The following is a 13,732-nucleotide window of genomic DNA, read 5'->3' as shown; positions in this document are numbered from 1 at the left end:
CATAAAAGCATCCTTCTCACAGAAAAGCCACGCGACTGTTTGCAGGTGCCCTTTGAAAAGGTTATTTTGAGGGGAGTAAAAATGCCAGAGTTAAGGGGTCTGAGGAGGAACAAGGTAGAGACTCAAGCCTTTTTCCACAGAAAATGAGATTTATTTTTAATGTTCTTGGATGACATTTTTAACGAAAAATTTTCCTCCGTGGAATTAAGATGCTCAGAGAATGTGAGGCCTCAAAGCCCTCTTGTTTCACGGTCCTGGGAGAAGACATGGCATTCCACAGGCCGCTTGGCTGATGAGTGGCAGAGCTGCCAGTGAAATGGGATGGGGCCCCAGACTCGGAGGCCAGGGTTCATCCCGTTCCTCTGAGCTGTCGCCACTTGCCAGCAGCACCCAGAGGAGCCAGTGTAGCCCTTTGCGAAGGAGATAAAGTATCTGGGACACCTGCCCCAGGACATTACACCCCAGCCATGCTCACACTTTCTCCATCATCCGGGACAATTCCTCCAGAGTCTGTGCAAGTTGTAGCCTCTTTGCTGTCAGGCCAGGTGGGCCCCAGCTAGTTGACACCAGTAGTAAATTACTGCTAGAGGAAATCAGCTAGGAGCAAGGTTCTTCCACCTTTCCTGAAGGTGGCAGTGAAGGGATAACATGGGGCAAGCCCCAGTCCCAAAGCTGGATTGGCACATGGGGAAAGTGAGTGGCTTACAGAGCACGCCCTGGAATTCCCAGGCTGGAGTGCAGTGGCACAGTCTTGGCTCACTGCAGCCTTGACCTCCCAAGGCTCGGGTGATCCTCCTGTCTCAGCCCCCCCAAGTAGATAGGACTACAGGCGTGCACTGCCACACCTGGCTAATTATTATTTTGAGATGGAGTCTCGCTCTGTTGCCCAGGCTGGAATGCAGTGGCAAAATCATGGCTCACTGCAACCTCTGCCTCCCGGGTTCCAGTGATTCTCCTGCCTCAGCCTCCCAAGTAGTTGAGACTACAGGTGTGCACCACTGCGCCCAGCTAATTTTTATATTTTAGTAGAGATGGAGTTTCGCCACGTTGGCCAGTCTGGTCTTGAACTCCTGACCTCAGGTGATCTACCTGTCTCAACCTCCCAAAGTGCTGGGATTACAGGCGTGAGCCACTGCGCCCTGCCTCACCTGGCTAATTTTTGTGTTTTTAGTATATACGAGATCAGACAGTTGCTCTGCAGCTTTCCCATAGCATTCAGTCTTCTCAGGGGCCTGTCTTAAGTCTGCAGCAATGCATGCAGCATGTCTCTTCCCAATTGCTAGTGGTGAGTCCCCACAGAGCATAAATGCACCCTCCCACTGCAGCGAACCGAGATCGCACCACTGCACTCCAGCCTGGGCAACAGTGGAAGACTTCGTCTCAAAAAAACAAAAGAAAAGAAAAAAAGCATCCTCCCCACACCGTGTTGCCCAGACTGGTCTTGAACTCCTGGGCTCAAGCAATCCACCCACCTTGGCCTCCCAAAGTACTGGGAATATAGGCATTAGCCACCACGCCTGGCCAAATTCCCTCACTTTATGTTTTATTTATTTACTTATTTCAGTTTTTTTTTAATTTCAATAGACTTGGGGGGAACTGGTGGTTTTTGGTTACATAGATTATTTAGCAGTGATTTCTAAGGTTTTGGTGCACCCATATGAGCAGTATACACTATTCCCCATGTGTAGTCTTTTATCCCTCTCCCTCCTCCCACCCTTCCGAGTCTCCAAAGTTCATTGTATCATTCTTAATGCCTTTCTGTCCTCATAGCTTAGCTCCCACTCATAAATAAGAACATAATGATGTTTGGTTTTCCTTTCCCGAGTTACTTGACTTAGAATAATGGTCTCCAAGTCCGTCCAGGTTGCTGCAAATGCCATTATTTCATTCCTTTTTATGGCTGAGTAGTATTCCATGACATATACATGCCACATTTTCTTTATGTACTCATTGATTAGTGGGCATTGGGCTGGTTCCAAATTTCTGCCATTGCAAATTGTGCTGCTTTAAACATGTGTGTGCAAGTATCCTTTTCGTATGATTTCTTTTCCTCTGGGTAGATACCCAGTAGTGGGATTGCTGGATCCAATGGTAGTTCTTACTTTTAGTTCTTAAAGGAATTTCCACACTGTTTTCCATTATATTTGTACTAGTTTACATTCTCCCCAGCAGCATAAAAGTGTTCCCTTATCACCACATCCACACCAATATGTATTATTTTTTTATTTTTGATTATGATCATTCTTGTAGGAGTAAGGTGATAATACATTGTGGTTTTTGATTTGCATTTCCCTGATCATTAGTGATGTTGAGCTTTTATATATATATATATATGTTTGTTGGCCATTTGTATATCTTCTTTTGAGAATTGTCTATTCATGTCCTTAGCTTACTTTTTGATGGGAGTGTTTTGTTTTGTTTTGTTCTTACTGATTTGTTTGAATTCTTGTAGATTCTGGATATTAGTCCTTTGTCAGATGTATAGTTTGCAAAGATTTTCTCCCACTGTGTGGGTTGTCTGTTTACTCTGCTATTTCTTTTGCTCTGCAGAAGCTTTTTAGTTTAAGTCCCGTCTATTTGTCTTTGTTTTTGTTGCATTTGCTTTTGGGCTCTTGGTCATGAAGTCTTTACATAAGCCAATGTCTAGAAGGGTTTTTCAGATGTTATCTTTTAAAATTTTTATGGTTTCAGGTCTTAGATTTAAGTCTTTGATCTGTCTTCAGTTGAATTTTGTATAAGGTCAGAGATGAGGATCCAGTTTCATTTTTCTACATGTGGCTTGTCAATTATCCCAGCACCATTTGTTGAAAAGGGTATCCTTTCCCCACTTTGGTTTTCTTTGCTTTGTTAAAGATCAGTTGACTGTAAGTATTTGGCTTTATTTCTGGGTTCTCACTTCTGTTCCATTGGTCTATATGCCTATTTTTATGCCAGTACTATGCTGTTTGCTGACTATAGCTGGATAGTATAGTTTGAAGTCAGGTAATGTGATGCCTCCAGATTTGCTTTTTGCTTAGCCTTGCTTTGGCTGTGTGGGCTCTTTTTCAGTTTCATATTCCTTTTTGGATTGTTTTTTCTAGTTCTGTGAAGAATGATGATGGTACTTTGGTGGTGGGAATTGCAATGAATTTGTGGATTGCTTTTGGCCATATTGTCATTTCCACAATATTGATTCTACCCATCCATGAACATGGGATGTGTTTCCATTTGTTTGTGTCATCTGTGATTTCTTTCAAGAGTATTTCATAATTTTCCTTGTAGAGGTCTTTCACCTCCTTGGTTAGGTATATTCCTAACTATTTTAATTTTTTTTCGGCTATTGTGAAAGGGGTTGAGTTCTTGATTTGATTCTCAGCTTGGTCGGTGTTGGTGTATAGCATGAGCCTTTAGGGTCTTCTAGGTATACAATCACGTCATCAGCAAACAGTGACAGTTTGATTTCCACTTTACTCATTTGGATGCCGTTTCTTTCTCTTGTCTTATTGCTCTGGCTAGGACTTCCAGTATTATGTGGAATAGAAGTGGTGAAAGTGGGCACCCTTGTCTTGTTCCAGTTCTCGGGGGAAGCTTCCTCACTTTAAAAATGAGACTATTATAATGTCTGCCTTGTAGTGTTATTTATAACAGATGAACACATGTCTATAAAGTTCTGGGCTTAGGAATAGTATTTGTCATTATTAAGAAGAAAAGGTCAGTGGATCAGAGCCATTTCCTGAGTTGGTCGTAGCTTCATCCAGAGGCTATAATGAGCAAACTTTACACCCTGCATTGCATAGTACTTCCTTGCTTTTTCCTCTGTTAAATCACTTTTATTGGTTTTATTTTTTAATGTGTATGCTCATTGTACATAAATAATATAGAAAAGTTCAAAGATGACAGTAAAACTCATGCAACTCAGAAACTTGGGAATTTTCTGTGCATTTTACATGTGTGTTCTCATTTTACAAACCACATAACAACTCCTTGAGATTGGCCATCTTATCCCCATTGTACAACGGGAGAGACTGAAGCTCATAGGGGACGGCTTGGCCGCTCTTACGAAGCTAGGTCCTGGCAAACAATGGTATAAGCCTGGGTCTGTTGGCCACTAGAGCTGGAGATCCTGGCTGGCCTCTTTGATGCTCTGCTGCTCTGGTTGTACCATCCTGTAACCTGTGATTCTTCAGTCCGTAGTAGCCCTTTGCTTTGTGGTTAGCTTCCCTTGAGAGGTAGGCCAGGACTTCAAAGTATGATGCACTCCAGAATGGTGGAGCAGGTGAAGAACTAAAAGCTCTTACGGAGAACATCTAACCACCTGATGTGGTAGCATCAGGGAAGACATCAACTCATTTGGAGAAATATGACCAGCAAGTGTTTCCTCTTCTGAGCAGGCCCTACTCTGAAGCCCAGGTTCTTCTGCCCAAGAGCTCTGTCACTTAGGGATGATGCTAAATAAAACAAAACTTTAACAACTGGTCAAGTAATCAGAATTAATATATGAATCAAAACTTTAAGAGTATATTCTCTAAATAAAATAAATTATATAGAGTCTATCCTAAAACTGCCTCCCAAGTGACACAGATTGTGACATAAAGCATTCGTTCAATTATTCCAATAACTCCCTGGTAATTTTTTGGCCCTTAGAAATTGTTGGTGTGATCTGTTTGGCCTGGTTGTCACAAGCCCCTGTCTGAGACAAGTTTGCCATACTCTCACAGTGCCTTCCTCGTTAAATTATATCCTTAGCACCCAGAACCCAGTGCTTTGCTGCAGCAAGCTGGGCACAGCTCAGCTGGGTACAGACCTGGATGCCAACACTGCCCGCCTGGGCTGACCAGGGGGATCTTGGTCCCTGTGACACCACCACTAATAGCACCACCCCCTTCCCTGTCACCACCCCACCCTTCTGTCTGCATGGTACCACTTCCACAAGGTAAGTTACCCACCAGTCCAGAAGGCTTTTGTGATTTTGGCAACCAGTACATATGGACTTTCCTATGCAGAATTTCATCTTGTACCTCAACCCAGACAAGTCACTTCATTTCACTTGGAATTCAGATTCCACTTCTGCTAAATGGGAATACTTGCACTGCCTTATCTGGTTTAGAAGGCTGAGAATGGTTCCCAAAGACATCAGGTCCTAATCCTGGAACCCGTCAATGTAACTTTCTTTGGAAAGAGGTCTTTGAGATGTGATTAACTGGAGGACCTTGAGATGGGAAGAGGATCCTGGATTATGCTGGATCCTAAATGCATCACAGGTGTCATAAGGGAGAAGCAGAGGGAGCTTACACATGTAAGGGAAGAAGGCCATGCGAAGACTCAGCAGAGAAATGGGAAGTTTGGAATGGTACAGCCGCAAGCCAGGGAATGCCGCCAGCCTCCAGTAGCTGGAAGAGGTGGGAAACAGATCGTCCCCTGCAGCTTCTGGAGGGAGTGTGGCCCTGATGACAACTTGATTTTGGCGTAGTGATACTAGTTTGGATTTCTGGCTTCCAGAAGCCTGAGAGAATACATTTCTATTGTTCAAAGCCACCAAGTTTGTGGTAATTGTTAGAGCAGCCACAGAAAACAATGTGGGCGGCTACGATGGAATTCGTATGTGAAAAACTCACGGAGAAGCATGATGTAATTGTGTGTCATCACATGAGTACTGATTATAAAGAAGAGTGATGACACATTAGTAGTTTTACCCAAGCATTCACAATGGATTTGATCCTGGAACTGAGAATTCATCAGTCCTTGGCGCCATCTTGCTCTGTGACCTTCCCGAGAAGGACGATGCTGCTATTTTATTTCTGCCCTTGCCTTCATTTACCTGCAGTGATTTTAGAGAATTGAGCTGCAGCTCTTCCACCTAAATTAGAGAGCTGTGTTTGTGTTTGTAGGCTGATGGTATCCATTAGAGAAATTGTAACAAAAATAGGAAATTAGGAACAGTTTTAATTCCTCTTGGGACCTCTGAAAACTGCAATTGTGATTCCAGAGAGCAGAGATGCAAATTGCTTACAAATTCAGTTTGCCAAGTAAATAGGCCTTACCGTTTGAAGTGGCTGGCCATGTTTACCATCTGATAAGATAGAGGCCTATCTCAACAGATAGATGAAAAGTCTACATATAACATTTAAAAATGGTTAAAATGGTGAACTTTATGTTTGTATATTTTACCACAACATTTTAAAGTCCATCTACAGATAATATTACAGTGCCCAGGATCTGCCAGATTACACTCACCATATTTTTTTCTCTCTTTAAAAATACTTTTTTGCTTTTTTTCAAGAAAATGCAGGTCTACGTCACACAGTAATAACATGGCTCTAATTCCTGAATCAGGGTTGTTTATTTCTTGAGATCTCATAAAGCTATCTATTTTGTGTAATGTGGATTTAAACAAGCTTGATTTTAAGTGATCCATCCTAACCAGGTAGGATACATAATTAGTTTCCCATGAGGCCCATTGGTTGGAACCTATCAGTTAGCAGGATTGGTTCAATGCCAAGTTTCCAATGGCTCACGTCATGTTGCATTCTTGTTTTTCTTTACCAACCCTCAGAAAATGCCCAGGCTCCCCTATTCCCACATTTTCTCAATAGGGCCCAGCCTCCTATTGAGCCAGCAGGTCAGATGGGTGCCCTCCGGGGGTGTGTGTGTGTGTACTTTTCAGCATGCATGTGCATTTCTTCTTGCATGCGTGTGGTATATTTGGGGGAATGAGGGCTCGGAGGAGGATTTGTTTTCATCTTAGGAGATTTGAATTCTCATTTCATGCTGGTCCTTCTCACATGAAATGCATCTTGGGCCATCAACTAAAGCTTAAACTCCCAGTCTAGACCAGAATCCAAGTCTGACATAGGAATGTCAACCAGAGGCCTCCAAAGTGCACCGAGTGGGTGTGTAGGGGGCATTTTAAAAATCTTTATGTGGTAAAACAATTCCAATACTATTCTCTGCCTCTGCCTAGATCTGGGAATTCCTGCTGAACAGTTTCCATATATGTAAATGTGTGTTTATTTGTGCTTGCCAGGAAGTGTTCAGGGAAGCTTGGTACTAGAAGCTCCTTGGGTGGGGATGAGGGTTTAGGAGACCACTCAGAAGGGCGAACGTCCAGGAAGAATGCATTTCAGCTTGATCCTCTAGAGGAAGCACATCTATCCCCACTTCTAGCCATTTACAGGAACCTTATAACAACCTTGGTATAAGATACCTGCAATGAGGAGGGACTCCACCCGGTACAATCTGCTGGTGAACATCTCCCCTTTCTATGATGTTCTTAATGTTGAGTCAAATCTGCGTTTTTTGGTGCATTCTATCAACTAGTCCTGGCTCTTACCTCTATCCTATCACTTTGTGGGGTACACACTATGTGGTATAAAATTACACCCCACCTATGAACTGCCCTCTTTAAAATCAGAGAAACGTAGCTGTCGCCAAAGCTGCTGGGGTGAAATTTGACCAGAAAGCTGCGTTTTCATCTTTATTTACCAAGTCATCAAACAAAATAATATTAATGGCCATTATTTCAGTGAGCATTTCCAGTGTGCCAGGCCCCATGCTGACTGCTTTATATATGTGATCACATTTAAACTTAACTCCAACAATCCTACTGGATTTGGTATTATCATCTCTACTTAGGGGAAATCGAGGCTTAGAGGGTTTAGGTAATTTGCCCAAGAGCATCTAACTAGTACATTTGAATTTGAACTCAGGTGTGCCCACCCCAGAGCCCATCCTCTAGACTCAGACAAAGCTAGAAAAGAAGTCAGAGAATCAGACAGAAAATATAAGTAGATGATTGCTTTATGTCCCCTCCAGAGATATCTATTTGAAAGCTCCCTGCTACTCAGAAATTCCTTTCATTAAATATTTGAAAAGGGGACAAAAGAGAATGTTCTGAGAGCTTTGCTGGGTTTACAGGAGAAGCCCAGAGTCCCTGGTGTGGGTGGGGAATGAGAAAGCTGTTAGGGCCGTCCATGAACACCAAATTCCCATGGCTGTGAGCACAGCCAGGTCTTTGTCACCTGGTGCCTGTGCTGGCTTAAGCCACAGCCCTCTTCAGGAAAAAATTTAAAGCATGTTTCTGCTTTTTAACCTTTGAAAATCATGTTGGGAAGGTGAATTAAGCTATGACATAGCTCAGTGAGATTTTTAAATTTACTTCTTTATTGAGGTACAATCATATTCAGTAAGATGAACTGTCTTTGTCAGTTCAGCCTGCTATGACAAGAATACCATAAGCTGAGTGATTTGAATAACAAACATTTATTTCTCACAGTTCTAGAGGTTGAGAAGTCCAAGATCAAGGTGCCAACAGATCCAGTGTCTGGTGAGGGCCCACTTCCTGCTGTGCGGATGGCCCCTCTCCTCACTGTACCCTCCCATGGCAGAAAGGAGAGAGACAGTGAGCACTCTTACCTTTTCTGATGAGGGCACTAATCCCACTCATGAGGGCTCCACCCTCATGGCCTGATCACCTATCAAGGGCCCACCTCCTAGTACTATCATAATTGCAGTTAGGATTTCAACACAAGAATCCTAATTTGTTTGTGATTAAGATTCCAAATCCTAATTTGGAAGGGACGCAAACATTTGGTGCACATGGGCACAGACCATAATTGTATGTACAGTTCTGTGAGTTTTGACAAACACATCTATGTAGTCAACAGCCCAATCAGGATGTAGAGCTTTTCCATCACCCTAGGAAGTCCTCTCGTGCCCCTTTCCAGTTAGTCTCCTCCTCTCAACAGAGGTAAGCCATGGCTTGTTTGGTGATTGCTATGTATTCCTTATCTCCAGAGAGGGAAACAGGAGAATACAGAGTGGGGCTTTGCTAACAAGGCAAAAACTAAGCTGTACTCGCTTAGAAGAGTACACGCCTCCTAGCATTTTGCATCCTGTGTGCCTCACTCACCTCAACCTAGTCCCAGCCCTGTTTGACAGGGTGGCCTGTGACAGAGGCACTACAATCGATTTGCTTCATACCTAGAAAGTGACATGGCCTGGCCACGCAGTTAACTAAATCAACTCAGCAAGTCATACACTCCAAGGATTTGCTGAACATCGACTTCAGTGAACATCATACTCTTAAGTCAGTTCGATTTTCTCCCTATGTAAGGCATTTCTGGCCCATACATTTCAAAGCTAAATACAAAAAGTCCCTCCCCTAGGTTCAGGCAGAGTTTGCTCTGACAGCTCCTCAGTGTCATGTACAAAACTTTGCTCTTTCTCACATTCCAGGCCTCCCAATATCTAGACATGAGCTCACCAAGTGAACTATTACTCAACCTGGTGAATGAATGGGTGTTCTAATTCTTCACAAGTCCTTGCTATTAGTGGGAACTCTAATTGTGTTCTTCACGTATCCTTATTATTAGTGCATATTTGTGATGCTTGTTTTGTCAAGTTTAGAATAATTCATATATACGTACTTAACTCAAAACTTAGACTGAACTCAATTAAATATTTTCTTGATGGCTCCAAAGGGAGTTGAAAATCTTGCAGTACTCCAAAAGCATCATGAGAATTTCCATTTAACTGATGTAGAATTTCTAACTAGCTAGCTAGTAGAGAATTTCAGTGAATAGAATATCTTATGTGGTCATCCCATAAATTGCACGATCCATGTACAAGATTTTTGCAATTCCAGTTGGGAGAACTATACTCAGAACTAAGTTTTGGGCTGGGTGCAGTGGCTCACGCCTATAATCCTAGCACTTTGGGAGGCTGAGGTGGGCGAATCACTTGAGGTCAGGAGTTTGAAACCAGCCTGGCCAACATGGTGAAACCGTGCCTCTACTAAAAACACACAAAAAAATTAGCCGTGCATGGTGGAGGGTACCTGTAATCCCAGCTACTTGGGAGACTGAAGCAGGAGAATTGCTTGAACCCCAGAGGCAGAGATTGTAGTGAACCGAGATCACATCCCTGCACTCTAGCCTGGGTGACAGAGCAAGACTCTGTCTCAAAAAACAGAAACAAAGAAAAAAACCTAAGTTTTGAATTAAAACCTTATGTAAAAAACTGAGTATCATTTATATAAGAATTCAACTTCCAAAATACACCATGGTAGATGGAGCTTGGGCTTTGGAATCAGCCATACCCACTTAAAGTGAGTGCAGGCTGCTTCTCACCTGAGCCTCAGTTCCTTCATCTGTGAAATGGGACTAATTATGATATAGATCACATAGGTTTGTTGGGTGGGTTAAACAAGAATGCACCTGGAGGGCTTCACAAAGCCTGGCATTAGGTGCTCTGTAAGCAGCATTTCCAGAACAGAGCATTAGAGTCAATGATAACTTTACATTCTCACCAAACAAGTGAGACCAATTTAGGGCCCTATAGTTTGGTTGTATATTCTCAGACAAGGATCTTAAAGAGATCCTTCAGGTTCAGTTATGGTGTCTCATGGGGTCCAGAGGACAATGGTGGTGGCCAGGGCTCTGGGTCCCCAGCCAACACCAAGCCAGAGCAGTTCCATTTTGCCTGCTTCACATATGAGCTTCCGTGGTATCTTTCCTTCGGATTGCTGCTCTTAAAGTTAGGAAACCACTGACTTAATCCAACCCCTCACTTCATAGATGTGGAAACTAAGGCTCAAAAACCCTAGACAGTTATCCCATGCACTCAGCAGAGGTCTCCTGACTCCCAGGCCTGTGTGTTCCCAGGACCCCGTCTGTCATAGATGGAAACAACTAACAGTAGAGGAAAGATGACAATGTTGAAGCAGCTGTTGAGTTTTCACATGGTTCTTCCAGCCAATGTCTAGTACTAGAAATGTCTCTTAAGAAAGGAAATTGGCTGTTTATCTTTTCCCCCATGGCTCCATTTGTGAAACTCCTGCTTTGGGTGTGGAACATCATGGGTGGCAGGAATCCCTTTAAAAGGGATATTTGCTTAGAAGTGCTTTATCCTCTTCTGCTAGGGAGTGGCTGCCCCATCTGGTGACTGTGCGCCATCCTGTAGTCACCGACCATACCTCTCTCTATGACCACCATTTTGCAAACATTCATAGGGCCCCAGTGAGCACACTCGTAACACTGGGTTCCTAATTCTTCTGTCAGCGGAACATCTGCCAGGACTCCACCAGCATCCATTCAGTACTCAGGAACTTACTTTGCCACTCTGTTTTCCAGCCTCTCAACATTGCCTACAGCCACATCTACAGCTCCTACAGGAATTTCGTGGGGCCACCTCATTTCAAGACTATCTGCAGACTCCTGGGTTACCAGGGCATCGCTGTGGTCATGGAGGAACTGCTAAAGATTGTGAAGAGCTTGGTAAGGAAAAGCCTCAGTGTGGCTTGAGATGTGCCCATGTGGGGTTGACATAAACAAGGTTTGCTTTTACTTTTTACCTGGCCTGTGAAAACAAATCCCAGGCACTGCAGCTCTGCCTGTAGAAACCGCTCAGGGAGTCCCTTGCCTATATCCCTGGATTGGTCTTACCTATCATTCTGTTACATTTCTGTGCACATTTTGACCTATAGCTGTGCTCCTCATTTTCTGACCCCAAACTCCTTGTATTTGATGACTGAAGTCAGAAATCCTCATTTTGTCCTTCAGCACTTGCCACTGACTCCTCATCCTCCCCAGCTGTGCTCCATTATCTAATTTGAGCAGGGCGAATTCATGACTCTTGTGCTGCCATTTTCCACGCCCTTACCCACGGCAGACATCTCTAATCAATCACCATGCTTCTTTCCCTTGGGATTTCTTGCTAAACACTGCTTCCCATACTGTACTGGCTTCAAGAGAGTTCTGTATCCCTTTACCGCTATATCCCTTTACCACTATTCTGCATCTGCCCCAAATATGGTCATCTGAATTTCATTTAATTTCCTGCAACACTGCTGAAGGCCAAAACATTTAAGATGTTTATGAAAATTTCAAGTGACAAAAGTAATTTATAACCAGATCAGGAATAGCAAATAGGATTAATCTGCTAACTCCAATTCTTTGGCAGCAGCTTTGTGGAACCATGGGTTGTTAAAGATTGTGGAGCTAAATCCAGAGTAAAACAAGAAAATGTGGTAATTGATTAAAGATGTCTGCCTTGGGCACAGGAGGGATGAACATGCCATGAATTTTCCAGGCTGAAATTAAGTAGCATGTTTTAATCTCCACAATTTCCTGGCTCCATTTCATTTTAGCTCTTAGTCTGAATCTGATACAAGCATCCTCAGCCCCAGGAAAGACCCTGCACCTAGAAATGTGCCCTCCTTGAAGTCTGTAAGCCCAAAAGAATAATGAGAGAGCTCCTTTTTCAGTCTTATAAAGGCTTATTTTCCCTTATAAAGGTCAAAGGGACTGTTCTCCACCTTTAGGCAAGCCTGCCCCTTCCTCTCAGAGGTCTCAACAAAACCTCCGTAGCCCAGAATTCAGCCCAGAGATGCACACTTGCTGCAGCAGATTATCTCATTCATCTGTACTCTTCTTTTGTCAGCTCCAAGGAACCATTCTCCAGTATGTGAAAACACTGATAGAAGTGATGCCCAAGATATGCCGCTTGCCCCGACATGAGTATGGCTCCCCAGGTTGGTGATAGCAAAACAATCCAGACCCATCCCATGGTGGGGAGGGAGGCTCTGACCATCCACCTTAGAGCGTTTGCTTCTCTAACATGCCAGTGAGCTGGCAGAGTACCAGCTATCCATCCTCCGCCGCCACTAGCTAGATAGGCTTTTAATCCCTCTGAGCAATGGTATCATCTTGTCAGTGGAGGGAGATGATGCTTGCGGGGCCTGCCTCATGGGACTGCTGGGAAGTTGGAAGAGGGCAGCAAATGTCAGCGTGTTTAAATAATGCAGAGCCAGGTTATTAGAAAAGGTACTTATGAGCTCAGCACCTCCAGATCTTCCTCCATCTGCATATTTGGGGAGACCAAGGCTCCAGGCAGTGGTGCCAAGTTGACATATCTAAGTCAAGTCAGGAAATGGACATCTTTGCTGTTTGACCGCTGGGCAGAGAAATAATTATTTCCTTCCTTGATAGTGAACTGAATACAGGGCCTGGAGAAGAGGGAAAGATGGGGACTGTCACTTGGCATCTGATGTTTCTTTTCAAAACCAAGATATCTAGTGCTGGGTCTGCATGATTGAGAATAGGAAAAAGATAAGGCTAAAATTTCTGGAGTTCAGTCCCAGCTGCCCTACTTACTACCTATGTGACTATGGGCGTGCCCCTTACCCTCTCTGAGCCTCATCTGAAAATAGGGGTAATAGTGCCTAGTTAGTGATATTGTGATATAGTGATATTGAAATGAGATACTACAGATAAAGTGCTCAGCACAATATCTGACACCTACTAATAAATATTCATTCCTGTCATGATAGGAATTCAGGCAACTTTGGAGGGACTGGAAAGGGTCCAGTGCTGCCTCATTTGTGTGTGTGTGCGCGTGCGCGTGTGTTCTGAAAAAGACACGAGCCAGCTTCTCGAACTTTTTCCAGTACTGAGCCCTGAAAGAAATCTCACTCTGGGCCTGCAGAGAAGAGGGATGCGTGGTTTGGCTTTTTGCCATCCGAGAGTCAGGTCTGGGGCTGCCACTCAGTCATTGTTTCCCACAGACCCTACTGAGCAGTGTCAACTTCCCACTGACCCATCCCGCTTCTTCTCCCAGGGATCCTGGAGTTCTTCCACCACCAGCTGAAGGACATCATTGAGTACGCAGAGCTCAAAACAGACGTGTTCCAGAGCCTGAGGGAAGTGGGCAATGCCATCCTCTTCTGCCTCCTCATAGAGCAAGCTCTGGTAAGTCC

At 43.8% G+C, this 13,732-nt stretch overlaps 1 protein-coding gene across 5 annotated transcripts in view; it reads left to right on the top strand.

Annotated features, from left to right (window-relative positions):
• The window catches only part of CYFIP2 (cytoplasmic FMR1 interacting protein 2), a 132,968-nt gene that overhangs the window by 81,040 nt on the left and 38,196 nt on the right, over positions 1-13,732 (top strand). For all 5 annotated transcript variants that reach the window (XM_033180473.1, XM_033180474.1, XM_033180472.1 and 2 more), the window contains exons 24-26: positions 11,109-11,252; positions 12,418-12,508; positions 13,594-13,724. In XM_033180473.1, the coding sequence (XP_033036364.1) occupies positions 11,109-11,252; positions 12,418-12,508; positions 13,594-13,724 (366 nt within the window). The remainder of the gene's footprint in view (positions 1-11,108; positions 11,253-12,417; positions 12,509-13,593; positions 13,725-13,732) is intronic.

This window comes from Trachypithecus francoisi, unplaced genomic scaffold (assembly GCF_009764315.1).
Source record: "Trachypithecus francoisi isolate TF-2019V2 unplaced genomic scaffold, Tfra_2.0 Lachesis_group2, whole genome shotgun sequence".
Lineage (NCBI taxonomy): Eukaryota > Metazoa > Chordata > Mammalia > Primates > Cercopithecidae > Trachypithecus > Trachypithecus francoisi.
The sequence above is the reverse complement of the archived record's forward strand: the minus strand, read 5'-3'. Positions and strand labels throughout refer to the sequence as shown.